Source organism: Rana temporaria, chromosome 6 (assembly GCF_905171775.1).
Source record: "Rana temporaria chromosome 6, aRanTem1.1, whole genome shotgun sequence".
In the NCBI taxonomy this organism is placed as follows: Eukaryota; Metazoa; Chordata; class Amphibia; order Anura; family Ranidae; genus Rana; species Rana temporaria.
This window is the reverse complement of record NC_053494.1, coordinates 7,541,311-7,566,919: the sequence shown is the minus strand read 5'-3', so window position 1 is coordinate 7,566,919 and position 25,609 is coordinate 7,541,311. Positions and strand designations below refer to the sequence as shown.

The following is a 25,609-nucleotide window of genomic DNA, read 5'->3' as shown; positions in this document are numbered from 1 at the left end:
GTGCCATTCTGCCGACGTAAATGTACATGCGGCGGTCGGGAAGCGGTTAAAGTCTTTGGGACATGAAAAATCAAAAGTGCTCATTTTAACCACTTGCCGACTGCCTAACGCAGATATACGTCGGCAGAATGGCACAGCCAGGCAAAGTAACGTATATATATGTTACTTTGAATCCTGCCCCCTCCGCGGTCTCCGTGACGTGCCCGCGGGACCCACGGACTCCATTTCCGCCGGTGTCCTGTGACCGGGTCACAGAATGCCATGTTCTGCCTTGTGAGAAGCCACTGATCGTCTGCTCCCGCTCATCGGGAGCAGCGATCCGTGACGTGTCACACGTAGCCACACCGCCTAACAGTTAGAATCACTCCCTAGGACACACTTAACCCCTTCCTTGCCCCCTAGTGGTTAACCCCCTCCCTGCCAGTCACAGTTATACAGTAATTAATGCATTTTTATAGCACTGATCGCTGTATAAAAAAATAATAAAAAAATGCCATAAAACTATCTATTTTGTAGAGGCTATGGCCCAGATCCACGAAGAACTTACGGTGCGTATCTATTGATACGCCGTGTAAGTTCTATGATGCGCCGGCGTATCTTTGTTTTGTATTCACAAAACAAGATACGCCAGAATGTAGGCTAGATCCGACTGACGTACGTCTTAGTACGCCGTCGGATCTTAGGTGCATATTTACGCTGGCTGCTAGGTGGCGCTTCCGTTGATTTCCGCGTAGAGTATGCAAATTAACTAGATACGGCAATTCTCAAACGTACGTCCGCCCGGCGCATTTTTTTACGTCGTTTGCGTTCCCTGCCCCCTCCCTTCTTTGCCATCTCTCTCCCCCTTCTCTGTCTCTGCCCTCTCTTTTTCTCTCTCCCTGACCCCTTTCCCTCTCTTTCTCTCCCTGCCCCCTCTCACTGTCTCTCTCTCTCTCTCTCTCTCTCTCTCTCTCTCTCTGCCTTCTCTCTCTCACCTCCCTCATTCCCGCAGATTTAAAAAATGATTGGGGGGGGGGGGGACACACACACACACACCATGTTTTACCGCACCAGGTGACACCAATCCTAGTGACGTCACTGCATGCCTCTCCGGATCAGGCCTGCTTTGGTGGGAAAAGGAGGACCTCCTCAATATTAGGCGGGTGGTCATAAAGTTATGGATGATCAGTGCATTTTGATAAGTAAATAAGCAATGATAAAGGGTTATTTATTTATTTTTTGTATTTTCAATTAGTGTTAGAGAGTGAAAGACCTGAAGTTTCAATTGCTTCCCACGTATATATTTTGAAGTGAGGGTGGAGCTCACTTGATTTATCTTAATTTTCTTTTTTTTTTTACAGCTTTTTTTATTGTCTGTTGCAGATTTTCCTTCACTTCCTGTCTAGTAAAAAAATTGTCCACAGAACAGGAAGTGATGGGAAATCTCTCTCTGGGAGCCCCAGATAGTAAACCGGACAAGGGTTCTAAAAAAAAATCTGCTCCTTATGAACTCCGCCCCCCCCCCTCCGTGTTCCTGCATGAAGAGACCTGTAAAGGGGAGACGGTAATTGATATCTTATGATTTTATCAGACACAGAGAAGGAAGACGCCTTACATTGCACAGGCAGATTTATTTATTAATCATTTTATTTGGCAAAGCAAGAAAGACAAATTCTGGTCATTCAAAGCACACAGATTTCAAAGGTAATGTCCAAATAAGATACAAGTTCATTTATATGGTGATCAGATACATTGATATCTTCAAATCCAATGGACATTATATAATTTTCATGTTTTAATACTAAAGCTTTGTTTTACAAATAAACATTTAATACAAGGTGATGTCTCAAAGCACTAAAGAGAAAGCACAGCAGCTGTTTACCTTCAGACTATCTCTCTGACTAAAACTCTGCATAGTCTGGCCCCGGATTCAGAACGAATCGTGTATCTTTCGGCGGGAGTAGTGCATCTCATATACGCTACGCCGCCGTAAGTTAGAGTGGCAAGTACAGTATTCACAAAGAACTTGCGTCCTAAGTTACGGCGGCGTAGTGTAAATGGGCCGGCGTAAGCGCGCGTAATTCAAAGTAGGCTGTAGTGGGCATGTTGTATGCTAATGAATTGTGACCTCACGTAAATGACGCGCCTAACGAACGGCGCATGCGCCGTCCGTGGACGTATCCCAGTGCGCATGCTCAAAATCACGTCGCAAATACTCAATGCTTTCGACGTGAACGTAACCTACGCCCAGCCCCATTCACGTACGACTTACGCAAACGAGGTAAACCACGTAAAATTCGAAGCAGTTCCGACGTCCATACTTAACATTGGCTGCGCCTCATATAGCAGGGGTAACTTTACGCCTACAAAACACCTTACGCAAACGACGTATATGAAGGCGGCGGGCGCAAGTACGTTTGTGAATCGGCGTATCTAGCTCATTTGCATATTCTACGCGTAAATCTATGGAAGCGCCCCTAGCGGCCAGCGTAAATATGCACCCCAGATACGACGGCGTAAGAGACTTACGTCAGTCGGATCTTGGCCAAATTCTTTGAATCAGGCGCCGAGATACGACGGCACACATTCGGACTTACGACGGCGTAGCTGGAGATACGCCGTTGTAAGTCCTTTCTGAATCCGGGCCTCTGTATCTACAGAACAGGACATATCATTACATACACAATATAGAAGCAAAAGTATTGGGACGCCTGCCTTTACACGCACATGAACTTTAATGGCATCCCAGTCTTAGGCCTCGTACACACGATAGGTTAACCAGAGGACAACGGTCTGATGGACCGTTTTCATCGGTCCAAACCGATTGTGTGTGGGGCCCCATAGGTTATTTAACCATAGGTTAAAAAAAAGCCAACTTGCTTTAAATTTAACCTATGGATTCCTAACCGATGGGAAAAAAACGATCGCACAACCATCGGTTAAAAATCCGTGCATACTTAGAATCAAGTCGACGCATGCTTGGAAGCATTGAACTTCGTTTTTTTCAGCACGTTGTTGTGTTTTACGTCACCGCGTTCTGACACGATTGTTTTTTTAACCGATGGTGTGTAGGCGTGACGGACCATCAGTCAGCCTCATCGGTTAACCTATGACAACGGTCCTTCAGACCGTTCTCATCGGATGGACTGATCGTGTGTACGAGGCTTTAGTCCGTAGGGTTCAATATTGAGTTGGCCCACCCTGTGCAGCTATAACAGCTTCAACTCTTCTGGGAAGGCCGTCCACAAGGTTTAGGAGTGTGTCTATGGGAATGTTTGACCGTTCTTCCAGAAGAGCATTAATGAGGTCAGGCCTAATGTTGGATGAGAAGGCCTGCATCGCAAGGGGGGGTGGTAAAACATTTACCTTTTTATGTATTTCATTTATGTATATGGCTGTTTGCCTGGAGTTCAGCTTTAAAAAAGAGAAAACTATACAATGGCAAAAATAAAATATATCTAAAGCCCAAAAAAATCATAAAGCAGATAAAAAGTAAAGCAGATAAACTTTAGGGCCCTACTGTTGGAACAAAAAAATAAATTCCAATGAATGGTTTTAGATGGTCAGTAAATGTTCTGAAAATTATAACTCGCTCTCCAGGAGCCTGACACTGAAACGCATTGTACAGATCGTAGGTGCAATACAGGCTCCTGGAGGGGAAATAACAAATGCACTTTTTTTTACCTACAAAAATATGTAGATTTAATCAATTTAATTATTTTTAAACCGCTTACGGACCGCCCGCTATCGTTATATGTTGGCACTTATCGTTGTTATGGCAGCAGCTAGCTGCCATAACCCTGGTATCCTCTTCTTCAGCGGGAGTGATAAAAGTGGTCTCTGCGGCGGATTCGCCGCCAGATCACTTTTATCGGTGGCGGGAGAGATCCCCCTCTCCCGCCAAGCTCGGGCGCCCTCCGCCGTTGGCGTCCTCTCCCCTCTGCGGTATGGAGATGTGGGAGGGCAAGGTGGCCCCCACCCGTCTCCATACCATTGCAGGGCGGAAGCAACGTCAAAACGTCACTTCCGCCCATAGCTCTTAAAGCAATTTTTTTTTTCAAACAACGTTTTATTTTTTTATTGCATTTTAGTGTAAATATGAGATGTGATGTCTTTTTGACCCCCAGATCTCATATTTAAGAGGTTCTGTCATTTTTTTCTATTACAAGGGATGTTTACTTTTCTTGTAATAGGAATAAAAGTGACACCATTTTGTTTATCTTTTTTTATATTATTTTTGGATAGAGGTGGGCCTCTTATTTCAAAGGGCCCTAAGGCAGTTGTCGCTTTTGCTCCTTATAAATCTGGCACTATTGTAACTGAGTCTGCCTTCAGTTAATACACCGCTCCTAGTCGCTGCATCGCGGGGTGCCAATGCTCGTGACCGGCGGTCGCGATGCCCGCCGTCCGCGAGCGGTAGAGGGCACGAGAGGCAGAACAGGGACGTGTGTGTGTAAACACACACATCCCTGTTCTGTGATGAAAGACAGATCGTAATTTCCCCTAGTTCAGTCCCATCCCCAGTTAGAACACACCCAGGGAACACAATTAACCTCTTGATCGCCCCCTAGTGTTAACCCCTTCGCTGCCAGTGAAATTTTTACAGTAATCAGTGCATTTTTATAGCACTGGTCGCTGTATAAATGCCAATGGTCCCAAAAATGTGTCAAAAGTGTCCGATATGTCCGCCATAATGTCGCAGTCCCGCCAATACTAGTAAAAAAAATAATAATAATTATATAAATCTATCCCCTATTTTTTAGACTGTATAACTTTTGCGCAAACCAATCAATATATGCTTATTGCGATTTTTATTACCAAAAATATGTAGAAGACATATCGGCCTAAAATGAGAAAAAATTGCTTTTTTTTTCAAAAAAAGTTGGGATATTTCTTATAGCAAAAAAGTACAAAATATTGTGGTTTTTTTTCAAAATTTTCACTCTTTTTTTTATTTATAGCGCCCTGGTGCCGGTGCGACTGCCCGGCGGGCGCGATCATCGCCGGGCACCCACGATCGCACCCACGATATTTATTATAGCAAAAAGTAAAAAATATTATTTTTTTTTCAAAATTATCGCTCTATTTTTGTTTACAGCGCAAAAAATAAAAACCGCAGAGATGATCAAACACCACCAAAAGAAGGCTCTATTTCTGGGAAAATAAGGACGTCCATTTTGTTTGGGTACAGCGCCACACAACCGCGCAATTGTAAGTTAAAGCGACGCAGTCCCGAATCCCCCCAAAAAAATGGCCCGGCCATTGGGCAGCCAATTCTTCCAGGGCTGAAGTGGTTAAACATCACTGAAAGCTGGATATCAGCTTTAAAGAAGAGCTCTATCTTTCAAAACACTTTACATAGTTTGTTTGGGCCAAGCTGGCCCAAATAAACGAATGTCCCTTACTAACCTGTGAGGCCTCTGGACGTGCGGTATAAACTGCATGTAGCTGAGGCCACATAGAGCATACCGCACTGTGTTTCCGGGTGAGAGCCAAGGATTCCAGTCTCATACCCAGATAGGGTGACCACATGTCCTGGATTGCCCGGGACAGTCCCGCGTTTTGCAGGTCTGTCCCGGCCACCTTCATTCCAGGACAATACAGTGTCCCGGAATGAAACTGACACAGCCACCCCCCGGGCCAATCTGATGCCCACAAAAAAAGGCCGCCACATCACCTCTTTACTCACTGACAGTACTTGTCCTGGCCTGGAGGAGCACAGTCCCGCCTCCCCTGCTTGGGATTTGGAGAAATCATAAATCCCGCCTCTTGTGTCCAATCACTGTGCTGTGATTCGTTACAGCACAAGCTGATTTTTGGGAAGGGTGTCTCTGAATGGTAGTTTGGAAATGTGGTCACCCTATACCCAGAACACAGATCAGTCTACAGCAATGGCGCTCAGCCGCTCAGAGCAAGCCCTGTATTCTATCAATGGATACAAAGCTTCCTCTAAGGCTCCATTCACACCTAGGCGTATTTACGCCCGCCGCTATTGCAGCCTGCAATACGCTGGAGGGGTGATTTAACATTGTCGGCTATGGAGTTGGTTCACATCTCCACGCCGAATGCTGAAACGCCGTACGCCTGAAGCTCAAAACAAGTCCCGGACCCTTTTCTTCAGGCGGCTTCGGCGTTCGGCATAGCCGACAATGTTAATCACCCCTCCGGTGTATTGTTAGGCTAAAAAACGACGCGTTTTGTCGCAGCAAATCGCGGGACAAAACGCCGCAAATTGTCGCGGCAAATCGCGGTACAATACGCCGCGTTCAGGTGTGAATGCAGCCTAAATGGCTGAATCAGAGGTAGTGACATCATCAGCCCGCCAGAAGTCTCCGCTCGCACCCAGAACACACTCCCAGTGGCCTCACAGGTTAGTGAGGGACATAGTTTGGGCCAGCTTGGCCCAAACAAACTATGTAAAGTGTTTTTGGAGTTCAGAGTTCTTCCTAAAGTCAGTGGCTGGACTATAGAAGACGTGTCTAACTAGTGGAAGGAGCATAGTCCTTACAAAGGGGCCCAGCCAGGTGGGGGAGGCATTGTACACTCACTGTAAAAGTCACACTACCATTGTCAAGGTAACAAACCTCGTCCTTCACACCACTGTTGATTTTTTTTTCACATTTTCCAAGCAGGTCATCATCATATTTATTATCCTCATCCCAAACCTCCACCTTCACGCTAAACCCTGGACTGAGTTCCAAAACTCCGAGGTCAATCCTTGTGTTCCATTTTGGATTATCGTTGTTCCATTTGGTCTCTGTCCGAGCAGAACTCGACCCAGCACTTATTTTGACATAGGCATCAGTCTGTGAACCGTAGTCCCCATAAAGGCCTGAGGCACGTTGTATAGTGACCACCACTTTGGAAAATCCCCTTTTTGCGGGGCAACAGTTTATATTTTGGCCTCCACCAGTAGGACAAACGCAGTTGCACTCTTTACCAGGACTCAGCTGGGAACCCGATGGGCAAGAGCAGCTCCTATGCAGGGCCTTCTCCAAGATGTACGCGCTGATGGCTTTCTGTAGGCTTTGTCTCTGAGGTCTGTTGGCTTCAACCAGGTTGTGGATGGGGTCCAGAGAGTAGGATATGATATCGGGGTCAGTCTTTAGGCTTTCCATCCAGGCCTTGAAAGCGTTTACGTCTGCATTCTTTACATCAAAGGAGAGCTGCTCAAATTTGATCTTCCCTCCTCTCACCTAAAATTCACAAAGAAACGTTATTTTGCTCATTGTCAGTAAGACATTCTCCTATATACCATGTACAGTGGAACCTTGGATTACGAGCATAGTCCGTTCCAGGAGAATGCTCATAATCCAAAGTACTCGCATATCAAAGCGAGTTTCCCCATTGAAGTCAATGGAAAATAAATAAATTAGTTCCGCATTGACTTCAATGGCATGTAATACCGCATGGGAGGGGGGGCGCCAGAGAGCCTCGGAAATGGCCGGTGTTCTAACGATATGGTTCCCCTATCGGATAGAGTCCAGGCTGGACTGCGCAGGTGCAATCCGAGCCGACGGAAATCTCAGAGGCTGATTAGCTGTAGACGGAGCATGCGCAATGAACACGTCGCTCGCTACTGATACTCGGGGCTGCTTACCGCTTGCTCTATACAGCAAGGGGCGGATGGTTTTCTGAAAGGGGCGGATATGGTTAGAAGAGGCATGATGGCCAGTGTTTTTTTGAAAGGGGCTGCTCAATATCACATCCGCCCTTTCGAGAAAAGCACTGCCCATCATAAAGCACTGGCCATAATGCGGCATCTTATAACCATATCCGCCCCTTTGAGAAAAGTATCCGCCCCTTGCTGCCCCTTGCTGTATAGAGCGAGCGGAGAGCGGCGTGTATAAACAGCCCTGAGCATCGGGAGCGAGCGCCATGTTCATGCGGCATGCTCCATCTACAGCTGACGAACAGATGTTCAGACTCAGAGATTTTGAGGCCGGATCCTTCTCGACGAAAGGCCCGAGGACAGTTAGGCTAACCTCGGCAAACCTTGGAAAGACTCCATTCACGAGCCTTTCCGAGGTTTGCCGAGGTCAGTTGAACTGTTCTCTGGCCTTTCCGGGCGTTTGCGAATGGCGCCGGCTCCGGCGCCCCCCACCTCAGGCCAAATGCGGTACTGCACACCTCTTTGGCCTTAATCCTGCTCGTTTTGCAAGACTACACTCACAAGCCGAGTTAGGATTTTAGGAAATACAGTGCTTATATTGCGAAACGCTTGTTAACCGCGTTACTCGCAATCCAAGGTTCTACTGTATAAGGGTTTCAAGGCTCTGCCCCCCTGTCGGAGCAATTGTATTGAGTCCACATTGTTGCTTCATTGGTGGAATATTCTTCTATGTTTAGGCAGATTTATGTAGGATATTCTGTACATATGTATATTGTGAACACATCAAAATGGTAACGTAATGACTCTTAACTGGGGGCGAGTCAATGCAATTTGGTATGAATGCAATTTGGCCATAGATCCCTGTCCCATTGCAGAGATTTCCCTTTGCTTCCTGTCCCATAGCCAAACAGGAAGTTAGAGGAAATCTATGCAAATTAAGGGAATTCATTGCCCCCCGCCCCAGGCCCTCAGAACTAGTGTCCCGACTCAAAAATTTCAGGGGTGTGGACTTGGCAGAAAGGGGTGGGTCATATTTAAATTAGGGGGGGGCATGAGTTTAGTCAGGCTTAGGGAAGCACAAAACCTAAATACACTACTGAGTGTGATACTAAGCTAATAGGTATCATAAACATACAAAAAAAATATATCTAGAGTATTTATATATATACCGTATTTATCAGCGTATACCGCACACTTTTTTGCCCTTAAAATCAGGGCAAAATCGTGGGTGCGCGATATACGTCGATACTCGCTTCCCGCGCTGTGTTTGAACACAGCCGCCGACATATACCGAGCGCAGTACCCTCGGGTACACTCGGCCATGCTCGGCTCCCCTTGCGGTTATGCGAGAGAAGCCGAGAGGAGCCGAGTGTGGCAGAGCGGGGCTGAGCATGCCCGAGTGTCCTCATCAACATGGGGACAAGGTTTTTTGGGGTGGGGGACCCCCCTGTCCAAAGCACCCACCCCCCCTGTTGAGGGCATGCAGCCTAGTACGGTTCAGGAGGGGGGGTGCTGCTCGCTAGTCCCCACCCCCATTCCTGACCGGCTGGGCTGCGTGCTCAGATAAGTGTCTGGTATGGAATTTGGGAGGACCCCCATGCTGTTTTTTCGGCGCCTCACTCGGGTACACTCGGCCATGCTCGGCTCCCCTCGCGGTTATGCGAGAGAAGCCGAGAGGAGCCGAGTGTGGCAGAGCGTGGCTGAGCATGCCCGAGTGTACTGCGCTCGGTATATGTCGGCGGCGGCGTTCAAACACAGCGCGGGAAGCGGGGATCGGCTCAGAGACACCGCGGGACAAGCGGAGAGGACACCATGAAGGCTGCAGACGAACGCTGGACCGGACAAGGCTGCCAATAGACGCCGAGCAAGACACCAAAACTGTAAGTAATAAAAAGAAATATCAGGAATTTCACGTCCAGATCAGGGGTGCGCGCTATACGCCGGTGCGCGCAGTAGGCCGATAAATACGGTATATACAAACTATACTTATTCCTGTTGTACAACTCACCTCCCAACTCTTCTCATTAAACGTCTGATGGAAACTCTCCCCCCTGTTGGATTTTTGGCTAAGTTCCTTGCAGGCGTTAACTTTGGAATTTGCTTCACCTTTCCCTATGACAGAAACTGAAGCCTCAACGTTAAGACAATCTTTCAGCTCCTCCATGGACATGCCATCCATGGTGACTTGGCAGGTCTTGATGGCGTTGACCTCTTGCACTTTGCCACCTACATCTGCTTTGGTGATATAATGAGTGCCGTAGATGCTAATTAGACGTCTGTAGTTTGCTTTAGTGGTGGCATCATAAGTCGGTGGCAGAGACTCCAAGGCCCGTTTTAGATCTTTGCTCAGCGGAGAGAGGTCTGAAAGTCGGAAGCTGGTAAATGGACAAATTTAGAGCTTAAAGAAAAAAACAAACACATTTTTCCAATCATTTTATCACTTGCATTGGGAGTAGGATGCATGATGGGGCGGTGATGGGGGCATGATGGGGCGGTGAAGTCATAAGTGGGTGGGGTCATTGGATCACATCACCCGGTGACCCCACCCCATGCCTATATAAGTGGTTGCGCACTGCACACACGGCATTACAGCGCTAGAGAGCATTGAGTCAACATCGGAAGAAGAGCAGAGGAAAGAAGACAACGAAGAAGACCGGGCAAGAGCTAGCAGAAGAGCGGGCAAAAGAGCAGAAGAACCCAACAAAAGACAGAGGGAGGAATACTGGAGAGAGTGGAGAAGTCGGAAGAGACCCCCGAAGTCGGAAGAGACCCCTGGAGCTGCCTAATAAATTACTTTAAAAACCTGTGTAGTGTGTTTTATTTTTGACACTTTTTATTCCAGGTGAATGGGTAGGGGTACGATGTACCCCATACTCATTCACATAGGGTGGGGGGCCCCCTTATTAAAGGGGGCTCCCAGATTCCGATAAGCCCCCCACCCGCAGACCCCGACAACCAACGGCCAGGGTTGTTGGGAAGAGGCCCTTGTCCTCATCAACATATGGACAAGGTGTTTTGGGGTGGGGGACCCCCCTGTCCAAAGCACCCACCCCCCCTGTTGAGGGCATGCAGCCTAGTACGGTTCAGGAGGGGGGGTGCTGCTCGCTAGTCCCCACCCCCATTCCTGACCGGCTGGGCTGCGTGCTCAGATAAGGGTCTGGTATGGAATTTGGGAGGACCCCCATGCTGTTTTTTCGGCATAGGGGGTCTGGTATTGTCCGAGGGAGGAACCCCACGCCAATTTTTATTTTTTATTTTAGCGTGGTTCCCCTTCATCCACAGCACACAAGTCACACCGCAAGTCGGATCATGATGATCCAAAGGGAACCATTAATTTTGAATAGAGGCAGAGAAATGCAATGCCAAAAGCTGATAAAATCGTGTTTTTAAAGCAGCGTTTTCCTGCCAGCAATTCGACATTCAGAAAGATTTTTTTGAGCATCCTGGAGCCTTAATAGGTACTGGGGCAGTTGAGTTACTGACTCAATATATTAGTATATTACTATACTGGTCAAATTAGCAAAATCTGTTTCATTGGAAGCAAAATAATTTTGCAGCTGGTAAACAGATCTTTTAAAGTAGTGAGAGCTTTTTGTCATACATTTTACCGGTTTAATTATGAAAATATATGTTACATTCAAAGACGTACCTGTAATAGACACAACTCATATGGTGCTTGATGAAGCTGTAACGGTCTGTGCTGGTCTTACTCTCACCAAACTTTGCTACTTCGGAATGAGAACCACCAGTTACCAGTTTGCCGGTCACCCCAGGATGGGTGACCTCTAGACCAGCTTCCCAGTCATTCTTCACATCAGATGTAGAATCCTCAGCCAGAGATGCAGAAGATCGGGAGACCTCACTGCTGATCTTCCGAGAGCAGGATGCCTGGGGCCTCCAGTCCACCATTGCAAGGGGCACCTTTTGCCAAGCCTTGTTCATATATGGGTTGCGACAGACAGTGCAGGTGTTGTTCTGTGTAGAAAATGTCTGGAGATCCAGCAGGTGAGCCCTGGTCTGCTTCATGGTCACAATATCAAAGCCTTGACCAAGAAGATTGTGCCCGGGGACAAAATGGAGTTGATCGCATTGTGGTTTCTTGGCAGTTTGGCAGGCGTAGGTGAGTGGGGGGTGAGATTGGCAGTGGGTAGAGGTGGCAAAGCTGAGAAGAACCAAGATGAGCCACATATTCAGTTGCATTGAAAATGAACCCTGCAGAAAACATAAAAACAAGACCAACGTTAGAGATTCCCCATTGATATGCTCTTTATGATTTACTATACATAATTATTTTACAGGATTTTTTTTTATTTTTTATTCCCGAATATTCCTTTAAAAAATCCACTGGAAACTGGTAATAGGGCTGCCGCCCCCTAATGCCGCGTACACACGATCGAAAATTACGACAACAAAACCGTGGATTGTTTTCAGACGGATGTTGGCTCAAACTTGTCTTGCATACACACGGTCGCACAAATGTTGTTGGAAATTCCGAACGCCAAGAACGCGGTCACGTACAACACGAACGACGGCACTATTAAAGGGACGTTCATTACCAGTCGTGTTAGTGGAAGTTTGGTGAGAGACGATTCGCTCTTTTCAGCCTCGTGCTTTTCAGTCCGTTACAGCGTGACGAATGTGCTATCTCCATTACGAACGCTAGTTTTAACGTCTCGTACTTGATTCAGAGCATGCGTGGAATTTTGTGCATCGGAATTGTCTACACACAATCGGGATTTACGAGAACTGATTTTGTTGTCGGAAAATTTGAGAACCAGCTCTCAAATTTTTGTTGTCGGAAAGTCTACACACGGTCAGAATTTCCAACAACAAGCTCCCATCAAACATTTGTTGTCGGAAATTCCGAGCGTGTGTTCGCGGCATTTCAGTTTCCCAGTTTCCTTGAAGTAATATATGAAGAAGCAACTCCACAGAGGAAAAACAAGAAGATAACTTATGGCATTGCTCCGGGCTTCACTCATATTGGAACTTTGGGAGAATCTCTCCAATGAGGACACATATATCAATCATAAAAGCTCATCCTCCCTGCTGATTGGATAATTTACTGCCAAATTAAAAGTGCTTTGTACGACTTTCAAGGAGGAACCCCATGCATAGCACCTTGTCCCCAAGTTGATGAGAAGACTGGCCTCTTCCCCACAACCCTGGCCAGGTGGTTATGGGGAGTCTATAGGAATCTGAAAGCTCACTTTAACAATAAAGGGGACACACAGATACCACCTCTAACGTGAATGAGTAAGGGCCCTTTCACACGGGCAGAAGAACGGTCCGTTTTTACAAGTCCGTTTACGGACTCACAATGCATCCCTATGGGATTGTGGATGTTAGCGGATGAGCATCCGCTAACGTCCGTAAAGATCCGCCTCCGCAAAGATCCGCTTTTTCAGACGGAAGAAAACCCTATTTTTCCGTCTGGCGGAACGGATCGGATGAATACGGACACACAGTCCGTATTCATCCGATTCCCCATAGGGGAGAGCGGAGGAAAGACAGGGCGGTCTCTGCACAGTGTGCGGGGACCGCCCTGTCCGCCGACAGCTCAGCGGGGATTTACGGATGATCGCCGCTGAGCAGACGGACACACACGGGGCGGATCAATACGGATCCGCTCCGTGTGAAAGAGCCCTAAGGGGGAACATAATATCTCTACTCATTCACCAAAAAAGTAAACAGCAAAAAAAAACTTTACAGTAGTGTATAAAAAGGCCTAATATACACTGCTTAGTGCCACCCGGATGTATATAACTTTGCAGAACCAGGAGTAAAGAACATACAATTAAATGTAAAAATTCCCTGCTAATTGAATAACAGACAACCTAAACGGAAGCAGCTGTTAAAATAGAAAACATATACAAAGTAGTACTCTAAGGCCAAGTACTCACGATCAAACGTGTCCGATGAAACCGGTCCGCGGACCGTTTTCATCGGACATGTCTGCCCGGGGACTGCCCGGGGACTTCTGTTCGATGGCCGTACACACCATCGAACAGAGGTCCGCGCGTAAACAATACGCGGGGCGTGTCCGCGGTGTCGCCGCGACAATGACGCGTCGACGTGGGCGGCCTGCCTTTAAAAGGCTTCCACGCATGCGAGGGATGGCGGGCGGCAGGACATGTATGGTAGGTCTGTACAGACGACCGTACATGTCCGGGCGGACAGGTTTCCAGCGGACTGTTTTAAAGCAAGTCCAGGAAACAGTTGTCCGCTGGAAACCTGTCCGATCCGCCCGAAAATGGTCCGCTCGGGCCTACACACAGCCAAACATGTCTGCTGAAACTGGTCCGCGGACCAGTTTCAGCAGACATGTTTGGTCGTGAGTACGGGGCCTAACGCTTATTGATGAAAAAAGTCAGTCCATTCAATAAAATAAAGCACAAACAGCGCTGATCTTTAGGTGGCGTATTCACCACCACCATGAAAACCAAGATAGATGAAGAACGGCAGGTGAAAATTTTCCGAGGAGGAGTGTTTAAAAAGAATATAGCAGCATGCACCTTCCACCAAAATCTTCTCAATCCACCACTTGTGAACACTCGCCCCGTCGGGGTTCAAACTCACCACAATGAAATGTATGATAAGCCTTTCAGTGAATCAAACTTCATTGGCCATGAACCTCTGCAGACAGCATCTATCAAGGAGCCACTTATGATAGGGAACCTCAGGTGAGACACGTAAAAACAAAGGAAGCCACCATAGCGTAATGAAGTTTTAATGATCATAAACCCTCAAGACCCATCACATCAGGCTTCCCTATACATTAAACGTACATTCAAATCAACAAAATGAACATTTGAAAAGTCACCAGATCCAGAGACGATCGGTGTCGGTATCTCCTGCTCACACCGCCGATAGGATACCAGGCAGAGTGAAGCGTCCTAGTCCCGCTCAGTGGAGGGCGTCGGCTACACGGCACGCTGGAAAGACTGGGATTGATTGATCAACTTGGGTACAATCAGCCTGCCCATACAAGGTTCGAATCTTGGCCGGTCCCTGCTAAACTGGCCGAGATTTGAACCGTCTATAGTCAAGAATCAAACCGTCTTTGGTCAAGATTCGAACCGTCCATGGCCAGCTTAAAGAAATGATACCTAAATATTGTAGAGCGATCAGGGCCACCATCAGGGGGGTACAGGCAGTACACCTGTAAGGGGCCCGGAGGTCCCCACAGGGCCCGAGATGGCAACCCCCCTTTTTTTTATTTTTATTTAAAAAAAAAAAAAAAATTATATATTTTTATTTTGTTTTTTTATTAAAGGGCCAATTTTTTTAATTTATTTTTTTAGAGGTCCGGAGGTCCCCAGGGGCCCGGAGTACCCCAGGGCCCCGGATGGCAACCCCCCCTTTTTTTATTTATTTTTTTATAAAAAAAATATATTTTTTTTAATATATTTTTATTTTATTTTTTATTAAAGGGACATTTTTTTTCGGGGTCCGCAGGTTCCCAGGGGCCCGGAGATCCCCAGGGCCAGGATGACAACCCTCCTTTTTTTAATATAAAAACATTTTTTTTTTATATATTTTTTTATTTCTTTTATTTTTTATTTTTATATATATATTTATATATATATAAATATATATTTATATATATAAAAAATAAACATTTATAAAAAAAATAAAAAAAGGGGGTTTGCCACATGGGGCCCTGGGGACCTCTGAGCCCTCTAATAATAATAATAATATATATATATATATATATATATATATATATATATATATATATATATATATATATATTATTATTATTATTATTAGAGGGCTCAGAGGTCCCCAGGGCCCCATGTGGCAAACCCCCTTTTTTAATTTTTTTTATAAATGTTTATTTTTTTATTTTTGTTTATATATTTATCTTTTATTAAAGGGCCCAGAGGTCCCCAGGGCTCTGGATGGCAACCGTCCCCCTTTTTTTAAAATAAATGTTTATTCTTATTTTTTTATATATTTATTTATTTTTTATGTATTTTTTTATTTTTATTAAAGGGCCCAGAGGTTCCCAGGGCCCCGGATGGCAACCCCGCCTTTTATTATATATATATTTTTCTTTATTTCGTCTTTTTTTTGTAAAGAGCCCCCCCACACCTAAATTCGATTTGCGGCAGCCCCCCCCCCCCGCGCTTCTCAATCTCAGGCGGCAGCCCCCCCCCCCCCTCCGGTTCTCTGCTCCAGCTGTGTAAGGGGCCCCATAATTCCTGATGGTGACCCTGCCTGGAATAGACAGAATCAACCTCCAACCACATGGTGGTACCAAACCCGAACCCCATCCCTAAATTCTATATAAAACAAGAGACCATCCATTGGGGGTGAAGACAAAAAAGCAGGGCTTTTAAATGTACCTCCATTGAGATGCCTTCATCCAGATTTGTGCTTCTATGTGTGTAGAAGAGAGAATACAAGGCCAGGAGGGAAAGATAAAGTCGATCTTTGGGAGAAGAGGTTGGGCAGTCATTCTCAACCAAGGGTTTGTAGAACTCTAGAGTTCCCCCAGAGGTTGTTTGGGGTTCTTTGAGTTGTGGTTAAATGACCCATTTGATGTTGTCTGCAAATTTTCGGGGCCAATGTCACTTGGCAGAACCGGCTACACGACACCGATGATCTTTTTAGCTGTCTACAAAGGTGATGTTCTGAGCACCTCTATAAGGGGGCTTCCTTCCCACTGGCCAACAGTAATAAGAGGCATGTAAGAGGCATTTTTCCAATAGACCCCCAATAAATTGGTTTTAATAGGGGTTCCCTAAGACCTGAAAATTATTTTATGGGTTCCTTTTAGGGTTAAAAACGTTTGAGAAATGCTGAGTAAGGCCCCGTACACACGTCCGAGGAACTCGACGGGCAAAACTCATCGTTTTGTTCGTCGAGTTCTGTGTGAAGCCGCCGAGGATCTCAGCGAGCCAACTTTCCTCATTGAACAAAGAGGAAATAGAGAACATGTTCTCTATTTGGCTCGACGAGGAACTCGTCGGCTTCCTCGGCCGAAAGTGTACACACGGCCGGGTTTCTGGGCAGAATTCAGCTCCGATCGAGTTTCTGGCTGAATTCTGCCGAGAAAGTTGGTCGTGTGTACGGGGCCTTAGGGGTTCTCTTGGCAGAGTGAATAACTGCCTTGGACCCTTTGCTTTATCCCTAGAAAGACAGAAGCGTCTCCGTCTCACTTTATAGAAATATAGTCTGATATGGGCACTGTAATATAATTAGAAAAGTGTCATTAAGATTGGAATGAATACATTTATAGAAGTACAAGTAATACATAAGTTTATAGGTCACTTTTTGAGGGATTGGAGAACTGGGGGGGGGATGGAAAACTACCTTGTATGTCTGTCTTCCCTTATGTGTCGTGTCTATGTGTGAGAATATAGAGATGTATTCATGATAATAACAAGCCAATCATTTTTGTAATTATATCTGCAGAAACAATACAATTAAAAGATAAAAAATAATCTAAATATACTCCAATAGAAATGAAACCCCCACAAAACACCATAAGAGTGACTGCTGACCTCAAATCAACATAAGAAATTGAAGACGAATGGGCCTCCAATAGTAAGGGACACAAGGGGCGGTAAACAGGTTGGTTTCCAGTAATCAGAATTAAAACAATCTCTAATCTGTCTCTATGTAATTTTTTGCATTTGCCTGTCCTTTATCTACAATTGCTTCCGATACACTATGGTGGCTCTGTGCTCCCTTTTATAGGGGGGGGGGTACATAACAGAACCCCCATTATTGGTTTGTATTAGCCTGCTGGCCATAGTTTTTAAACCCTTGCAGTGCATTATGGGAACAAGGAATGCAAGAGGCTGAATTACATCATTACTCTGCTGTGACACCTGGAACCTGGAATCAGGGCCGCCATCAGGGAAGTACAGGCAGTACACCTGTAAGGGGCCTGGATGGCAACCCCCTTTTTTTTGTAAGTTGCCCAAAGGTCCCCAGGTATGGAAGAGCCCTGGGGCCATCATAAAAAAAAAAAATACTAAATTCTGAGTTTCAAAGTCAGAATTCTGAGCTTAATTTTTTGAAGACATATACATTTTCAATATATTGATTTACTAATATTGGTATTGGGACATCTCTATTTTAATCTAAGAGCAATGTATAAAATAATATGTATATATACATATAACTTAAAAACAAATTGTGCTGTCTCCTGGATTCGAATCCACAAAATATGAAACACAAGTCTGTCACCCTTTGCATTGAGCTATTTCTCAAGCTCTATACCTGTATCGATTTTTATGTGTAATATGGGGTTCATTCTCTGTAAGAATTAGTCCAGACATGTAATTGCTATAATCAAGCCGTTCTGAACAAAGACACACATTGTGCTCACAATTCCCTCATGTTGGGGCAACAGTGCAATGTTTCCTAAAAGTTGGGGTGCATTGTGTTCTGTTATCTATGGAAGCTGTGTCATCCCCCCCCCCCCACTCACACACACAATACACTCGTTTTCAGCATCCCTCTTTATGTTAGAGCAAATGACAGTAAACTGTGGGACTGTTAATACAGTAGAGGAACCAGAGAGCCCAGCACTGCCTGCTTACCAATACTGTATGCTGTAACTAAAATAGATTTACAGATCTATATCTAGAGCACCAGACTTGTATGTCTGCAGAATGATGGTCTATGGGTGTTACTACATTATTGCTAATTGCTCCTAAAATCCTCCTAATAGAGACTACTATATTTAGAATCTCAGAATTCTGACATTTAATCTCAGAATTCTGACTTTTTAATCTCAGAATTCTGACATTTAATCTCAGAATTCTGACTTTGAAACACAGAATTCTGACATTTAATCTCAGAATTCTGACTTTGAAACACAGAATTCTGTCTTTTTAATCTCAGAATTCTGACATTTAATCTCAGAATTCTGACTTTGAAACACAGAATTCTGACATTTAATCTCAGAATTCTGACTTTGAAACTCAGAATTTAGTATTTTTTTTTTTTTATGATGGCCCCAGGGCTCTTCCATACCCAGGGCCCCCGGATGGCAACCCCCCTTTTTTTTATTTATTTTTTATAAAATTTATATTTTTTATTTTATTTTGTTACATATTTTTTTAATTTTTTATTAAAGGGCCCAGGGGCCCGGAGCTCCCCAGGGCCTCGGATGGCAACCCCCACTGCTTTTTTTTTTAAATATATTTTTTTTAATTTCTTTTTTTTTTCTTTTTTCTTTTTCTTAAAGGGCCCAGAGGTCCCCAGGGCCCCCGGATGGCAACCCCCCTTTTTCATTTATTTTTTATTAAAATGTTATATATATATATATATATATATATATATATATATATATTTTTTTTTTACTTCTCTTTTCCTTTTATTGAAGGGCCCAGAGGTCCCCAGGGCCCTGAATATATATATATTTTCTTTTTATTAAAGAGCCCAGAGGTCCCCAGGGCCTCGGATGGCAAACCCCCCTTTTTTTTTTATACATTTTTTTATATATATTTTTTTATTTCTTTTTTTTTATTATTAAATGGCCCAGAGGTTCCCAGGGCCCCGGATGGCAACACCCCTTTTTCATTTATTTTTTATAAAAAAAAAAAAAAAATATTTTATATATTTTCTTTTTATTTTTTTTCTCTTTTCTTTTTATTAAAGAGCCCAGAGGTCCCCAGGGCCCTGGATGACTACCCCCCCCCCTTTTTTATATTTTTTATATATATATTTTTATATTTTTTATTATTTTTTTTGTAAGGGGCCCAGAGGTCCCCAGGGCAACCCCCCTTCTATTTTTTCCGTCAGCACCCAAAGCCCCCCCACCTCAATTCGCTGCGGCAGCACCCCCCACTTCTCAATTAGCGGCGGAACCCCCCCACTTCTCAATTTACGCCCCCATCTCAATTAGCGGCAGCCCCCGCTGCTCAATTTGAGGCGGCAGCAGCACCCCCCCCCCCCCAGGGGGCCCATGCCTGAAGCTGTGTAAGGGACCCCATAATTCCTGATGGTGGCCCTGCCTGGAATAGACAGGATCCACCTCCAACCCCCCATGGTGGAACCAAACCCGAACCCCATCCCTGATGGTCACTAATAGGTGTGAATAGGAGGACAGAAGGACTTACCCAACGTGGATGTCAGTTCTCTGATCTCAGTGATAAGCACACCGACACTGGAGGACTGGAGGAGTCTGGATGTTTTATATGTGAGTGTTGGGGGGGGGGGGGGTCACATCTTCTCACCTTCTGAAATGAGGAACAAATCATTCGGCAGAAAACACATCACAGATCTACACCCTTCTCTACTGCAAAACCTCCAACACCCAGCCAGGGTGTCCAACAATTTCTTCTCACAAACTGTTCTAATTCTGTATGTATGTCCTTTATGTCGGGTGTAATTCTCGGTATCTGTTCTTATTCTGTATGTATGGACTCTGCACAGTACCACTTCTCCTGTCCTGTATGTCGGGTGTAATTCTCGGTATCTCTTCTTATTCTGTATGTATGGACTCTGCACAGTACCACTTCTCTTGTCCTGTATGTCGGGTGTAATTCTCAGTATCTGTCCTTATTCTGTATGTATGGACTCTGCACAGTACCACTTCTCTTGTCCTGTATGTCGGGTGTAATTCTCAGTATCTGTTCTTATTCTGTATGTATGGACTCTGCACAGTACTACTTCTCCTGTCCTGTATGTCGGGTGTAATTCTCGGTATCTCCTCTTATTCTGTATGTGTGGACTCTGCACAGTACTACTTCTCTTGTCCTGTATGTCGGGTGTAATTCTCAGTATCTGTTCTTATTCTGTATGTATGGTCTCTGCACAGTACCACTTCTCCTGTCCTGTATGTCGGGTGTAATTCTCAGTATCTGTTCTTATTCTGTATGTATGGTCTCTGCACAGTACCACTTCTCTTGTCCTGTATGTCGGGTGTAATTCTCGGTATCTCCTCTTATTCTGTATGTATGGTCTCTGCACAGTACTACTTCTCTTGTCCTGTATGTCGGGTGTAATTCTCAGTATCTGTTCTTATTCTGTATGTATGGACTCTGAACAGTACTACTTCTCTTGTCCTGTATGTCGGGTGTAATTCTCGGTATCTGTTCTTATTCTGTATGTATGGACTCTGCACAGTACTACTTCTCTTGTCCTGTATGTCGGGTGTAATTCTCGGTATCTCCTCTTATTCTGTATGTATGGTCTCTGCACAGTACTACTTCTCTTGTCCTGTATGTCGGGTGTAATTCTCGGTATCTGTTCTTATTCTGTATGTATGGACTCTGCACAGTACCACTTCTCTTGTCCTGTATGCCGGGTGTAATTCTCGGTATCTCTTCTTATTCTGTATGTATGGACTCTGCACAGTACTACTTCTCTTGTCCTGTATGTCGGGTGTAATTCTCAGTATCTGTTCTTATTCTGTATGTATGGACTCTGCACAGTACTACTTCCCTTGTCCTGTATGTCGGGTGTAATTCTCGGTATCTGTTCTTATTCTGTATGTATGGACTCTGCACAGTACTACTTCTCTTGTCCTGTATGTCGGGTGTAATTCTCGGTATCTCCTCTTATTCTGTATGTATGGACTCTGCACAGTACTACTTCTCTTGTCCTGTATGTCGGGTGTAATTCTCGGTATCTGTTCTTATTCTGTATGTATGGACTCTGCACAGTACTACTTCTCTTGTCCTGTATGTCGGGTGTAATTCTCAGTATCTGTTCTTATTCTGTATGTATGGACTCTGCACAGTACCACTTCTCTTGTCCTGTATGTCGGGTGTAATTCTCAGTATCTGTTCTTATTCTGTATGTATGGACTCTGCACAGTACCACTTCTCTTGTCCTGTATGTCGGGTGTAATGTCGGGGACACACACACACACACACCATGTTTTACCACACCAGGTGACACCAATCCTAGTGCCTCTAAGGGTCAGCAGGGCTGTCTTAATGAGAGGGCACACCTGGGCACCGCCCAGGGGCTCCAGCTGCATGGGGGGGGGCCTGCACTTTCCCCAAAGCAGCTGCCCCAAAATTGGGGGCCCCATGATGGCACTGAGAGTGATAGATACATAGGGGAGGCAGTCTGCCTCCTACCTACTTGATGTCTGTTTACCTGCACTGTCATCATTGTAGGGACCCCAGAGCATTACTTTGCCCAGGGGCCCATGATGCCATTAAGACGGCCCTGCGGGTCAGGCCTGCTTTGGTGGCAAAAGGAGGACCTCCTCAATATTAGGTGGGTAGTCATAAAGTTATGGATGATCAGTGCATTTTCATAAGTAAATAAGTAATGATAAAAGGGATTTTTTTTTTGTATGTTCAATTAGTGTTAGAGAGTGAAAGACCTGAAGTTTTGATTATTGTTTCCCAAGTATATGATATTGTGAAGTGAGGGGGTGGAGCTCATTTGATTTATCTTCATTTTCTTTCTTTCTTTTTTTTTTTTACAGCTTTTTTATTGTCTGTTTTGCTTCACTTCCTGTCTAGTAAAAAAATTGTCCACAGAACAGGAAGTGATGGGAAATCTCTCTTGGGGAGCCCCAGATAGTAAACCTGACAAGGGTTCTATAAAAAAAAAGTTTGGTCTCCTTTTGGACTTTTGAGTAGTCAAACACTTTGGGGGACACTCTTCCCCCAAATGCCCCCCCCCCCACCCCCTCCGTGTTCCTGCATGAAGAGACCTGTAAAGGGGAGCCAGTAATTGATATCTTATGATTTTATCAGACACAGAGAAGGGAGACGCCTTACATTGCACAGGCAGATTTATTTATTAATCATTTTATTTGGCAAAGCAAGAAAGACAAATTCTGGTCACTTAAAGCACACAGATTTCAAAGGTAATGTCCAAATAAGATACAAGTTCATTATATGGTGATCAGATACATTGATATCTTCAAATCCAATGGACACTTTTCATTATATCATTTTCATTTTTTAATACTAAAGCTTTGTTTTACAAATAAACATTTAATACAAAGTGATGTCACAAAGCACTAAAGAAAAATCACAGCAGCTGTTTACCTTCAGACTCTCTCTCTGACTAAAACTCTGCATAGCCTGTGGGCCAGATTCTCAAAAGAATTACGCCGGTGTATCTACAGATCCCCCGGCGTAATTCGAAAATTCCCGCCGGCGTATCATTGTTTTGTATTCTCAAAACAAGATACGCCGGAATTAGGCTAGGATCCGACTGGTGTAAGTCACTTACACCGTCAGATCCTAAATGCAATACTACGCTGGCCGCTAGGTGGCTTTTACGTCGATTTCAGCGTCGCATATGCAAATGAGCCGAATACGCCGATTCCCGAACGTTTTTGCGCCGCTTCGTCGTAGTTTACGTAGTTTCCGGAAGCGTAAGGTTACCCCTGCTATATGAGGGGTAACCTTACGTCGGTCCGCCGAATGCCATGTTAAGTATGGCTGTCGGGACAGCGTCGGGTTTTTCCGTCGTTTACGTCGTTTACGTAACTCGTCGCGAATAGGGCTGTGCGTTAATTACGTTCACGTCGAAACCAATGTATTTGCGGCGTACTACGGAGCATGCGCACTGGGCTGCGTTTAAGAATTTAATAGAATGTAATCAAAAACAATAGAATATGACCTGGCGGCTTCTTCTATCTATCTTCTTTCTATCTTCCATTTTCTGAAATTCGAAATTCATATAGAATATACTCAAATTTGAATAGAAAATATTAGTATAGAGTAGAATAATATATATATATATATATATATTATTCTATATATATATATATATATATATATATATATATATATATATATATATATATATTTTATTCTACTCTATTCTAATATTTTTCTATTCGAATTTGAGTTCATTCTATATGAATTTTGAATTTCAGAAGATGGTTATATATATATAAATGTAATTTTATATATATATATATATATATATATATATATATATATATATATATATATATATATATATATATATATATATATATATATATATATATATATATATATATATATATATATATATATATAATTACAATATATAAAACCATATTCTGAAATTCGAAATTCATATAGAATGAACTCAAATTCGAATAGAAAAATATTAGAATAGAGCAGAAAAAAAATATTTATATATATATATATTTATATATTTTATTATTCTACTTATTCTAATATTTTTCTATTCGAATTTGAGTTCATTCTATATGAATTTCGAATTTCAGAAAATGGAAGATAGATAGAAGATAGATAGAAGCCGCCAGGTCATATTCTATTGTATTTGATTACGTTCTATTAAAGCGGAGGTTCACCCATAGAGAACACATTTTCCCCTTAGATGGATGCTCGTTTTTACTAGGGGAATCGGCTATTTGTTTTAAAATATGTGCAGTACTTACCCGTTTTCGAGATGCATCTTCTCCGCCGCTTCCGGGTATGGGCTGCGGGAATGGGCGTTCCTTCTTGATTGACAGTCTTCCGAGAGGCTTCCGACGGTCGCATCCATCGGGTAACGATTTTCCGAAAGAAGCCCAACGTCGGTGCGCAGGCGCAGTATAGAGCCGCACCGACGCTCGGCTGCTTTCGGCTACGAGTGAAGCGATGGATGCGACCGTCGGAAGCCTCTCGGAAGACTGTCAATCAAGAAGGAACGCCCGCTCCCGAAGACCCGTACCCGGAAGCGACGGAGAAGATGCATCTCGAAAACGGGTAAGTACGGCTCATATTTTAAAACAAATAGCCGATTCCCCTAGACCGAACGAGCAGGAAGCTAAGGGGGAAAATAGAAAAAAAAAAAAGAATTGGGTGAACTCCCGCTTTAAATTCCATTCTGTTCTTTACTATCCTTTGATTTTCATTCTATTGTTTTATTATTTTATATTCTATTTTATTGAATTCTTTTTTAGAAATCGATTTATATTTTTTAGATTTTGATTCAAATTTGCTTTCAATTTTCATTTGAATTTGTTAAAGAATCGAATTGTTTTCGAATCCGATTCGAATAGAATTTGTTTTCGAATTCGAGTCGAATTTCGTACACGGGTTTTCGATTCGAAAACGTTCGTTCGGATTCGGTTAATTCGTTAGTATTACAATTCGGGAATTCGTATGCATCCCGAATGTTCGAATAATGAAAAATTTGTCCAAATTTCGATTCCGAACGAAACGAAACGCACATGCCTAGTTGCTGCGTGCACATGTGCCGTCAATGAACTTAGTAATAGGAGAGAGCAGAATGAGCGGAGTGATGACCCTTTAGGTCTGCTGCTTTTCCTTTTTTCTATCCAGTTTGAAGGTTGGAAATAGAGAGACAAGACACCACTGCATGGGAACCATACTTTTGTGGGAGGAGTTTGGGGGACGGCCCCTTCCTGTTCCAACATGGCTGCACACCAGAGCACAAAGCAAGGCCCATAAAGACATGGATGAGTGAGTTTGGGGTGGGATCCCATCAGTTTGCTGATTTTCCCTTTTTTTTTTTAATGCAGCCTACAAGAAACCTCCCTTGGACTACAGGATAGTCAGGGCGCCCACTAACGAGGACTACAGGATGTTACAGATGAGCCTTCTTTCCTTACCTTCTTGTAAGTGTGTTTTGTACAATGTGTCATTAAAAGAACCTCTTTAATACTGCACTTAGGTGGCGCTTCCTTTCTCTACCCCTCTTTTGCTTACCACAGAGTCAGCTCTCTGAGGACAGCAGCCGCCATTGAACAGCCAAATCACCTGCATTTTTAACCATTGAACTGCCTGTTACTATTATTTCTAATGGACTAATCACCATACCCCTACCTATACATGTACTTTGTATCTGCGCAGACAGTTACCTCTCCAAAAGCAAAATGGAAGGATGAGGTAAGTGAAGGAGGACTGCACTGAGGTAAAAGAAGCTGTTTAGGAAAAAAAAAATTGTACCTTTACAACCCTTTTAAGAAGAGCTCCATCTTTCAAAACACTATTAGCTGGATTCAGATAGAGTTAGGTCGGCGTATCAGTAGATACGCCGACCTAACTCGGAATCTGCGCCGTCCTAAGTTTAAGTGTATTCTCAAACTGAGATACACTTAAACCTAGCTAAGAT

The 25,609-nt window shown here is 44.1% G+C and overlaps 1 protein-coding gene across 1 annotated transcript; it reads right to left on the bottom strand.

The window, feature by feature from the left end:
* Window positions 1–6,226: 6,226 nt before the first annotated feature.
* LOC120942987 (perforin-1-like) lies at window positions 6,227–19,718 on the bottom strand. Its single transcript, XM_040356000.1, has 4 exons — window positions 19,675–19,718; window positions 11,241–11,803; window positions 9,600–9,966; window positions 6,227–7,175 (listed from the first exon to the last, which is right to left on the bottom strand). The coding sequence occupies exons 2-4, from the start codon at window positions 11,789–11,791 to the stop codon at window positions 6,459–6,461; spliced, it is 1,635 nt and encodes a 544-aa protein (XP_040211934.1). The 5' UTR covers window positions 11,792–11,803; window positions 19,675–19,718; the 3' UTR covers window positions 6,227–6,458.
* Window positions 19,719–25,609: the final 5,891 nt, after the last annotated feature.

Excerpts from the sequence above, each read along its gene's own strand:
- LOC120942987 (XM_040356000.1), bottom strand. The coding sequence starts at position 11,791 with ATGCAACTGAATATGTGGCTCATCTTGGTTCTTCTCAGCTTTGCCACC. Across the intron at positions 9,967-11,240 it reads ATGAGTTGTGTCTATTACAG|CTTCCGACTTTCAGACCTCT; the intron begins GTACGTCTTTGA and ends TCCATTTACCAG. Across the intron at positions 7,176-9,599 it reads TTAATGAGAAGAGTTGGGAG|GTGAGAGGAGGGAAGATCAA; the intron begins GTGAGTTGTACA and ends TGTGAATTTTAG.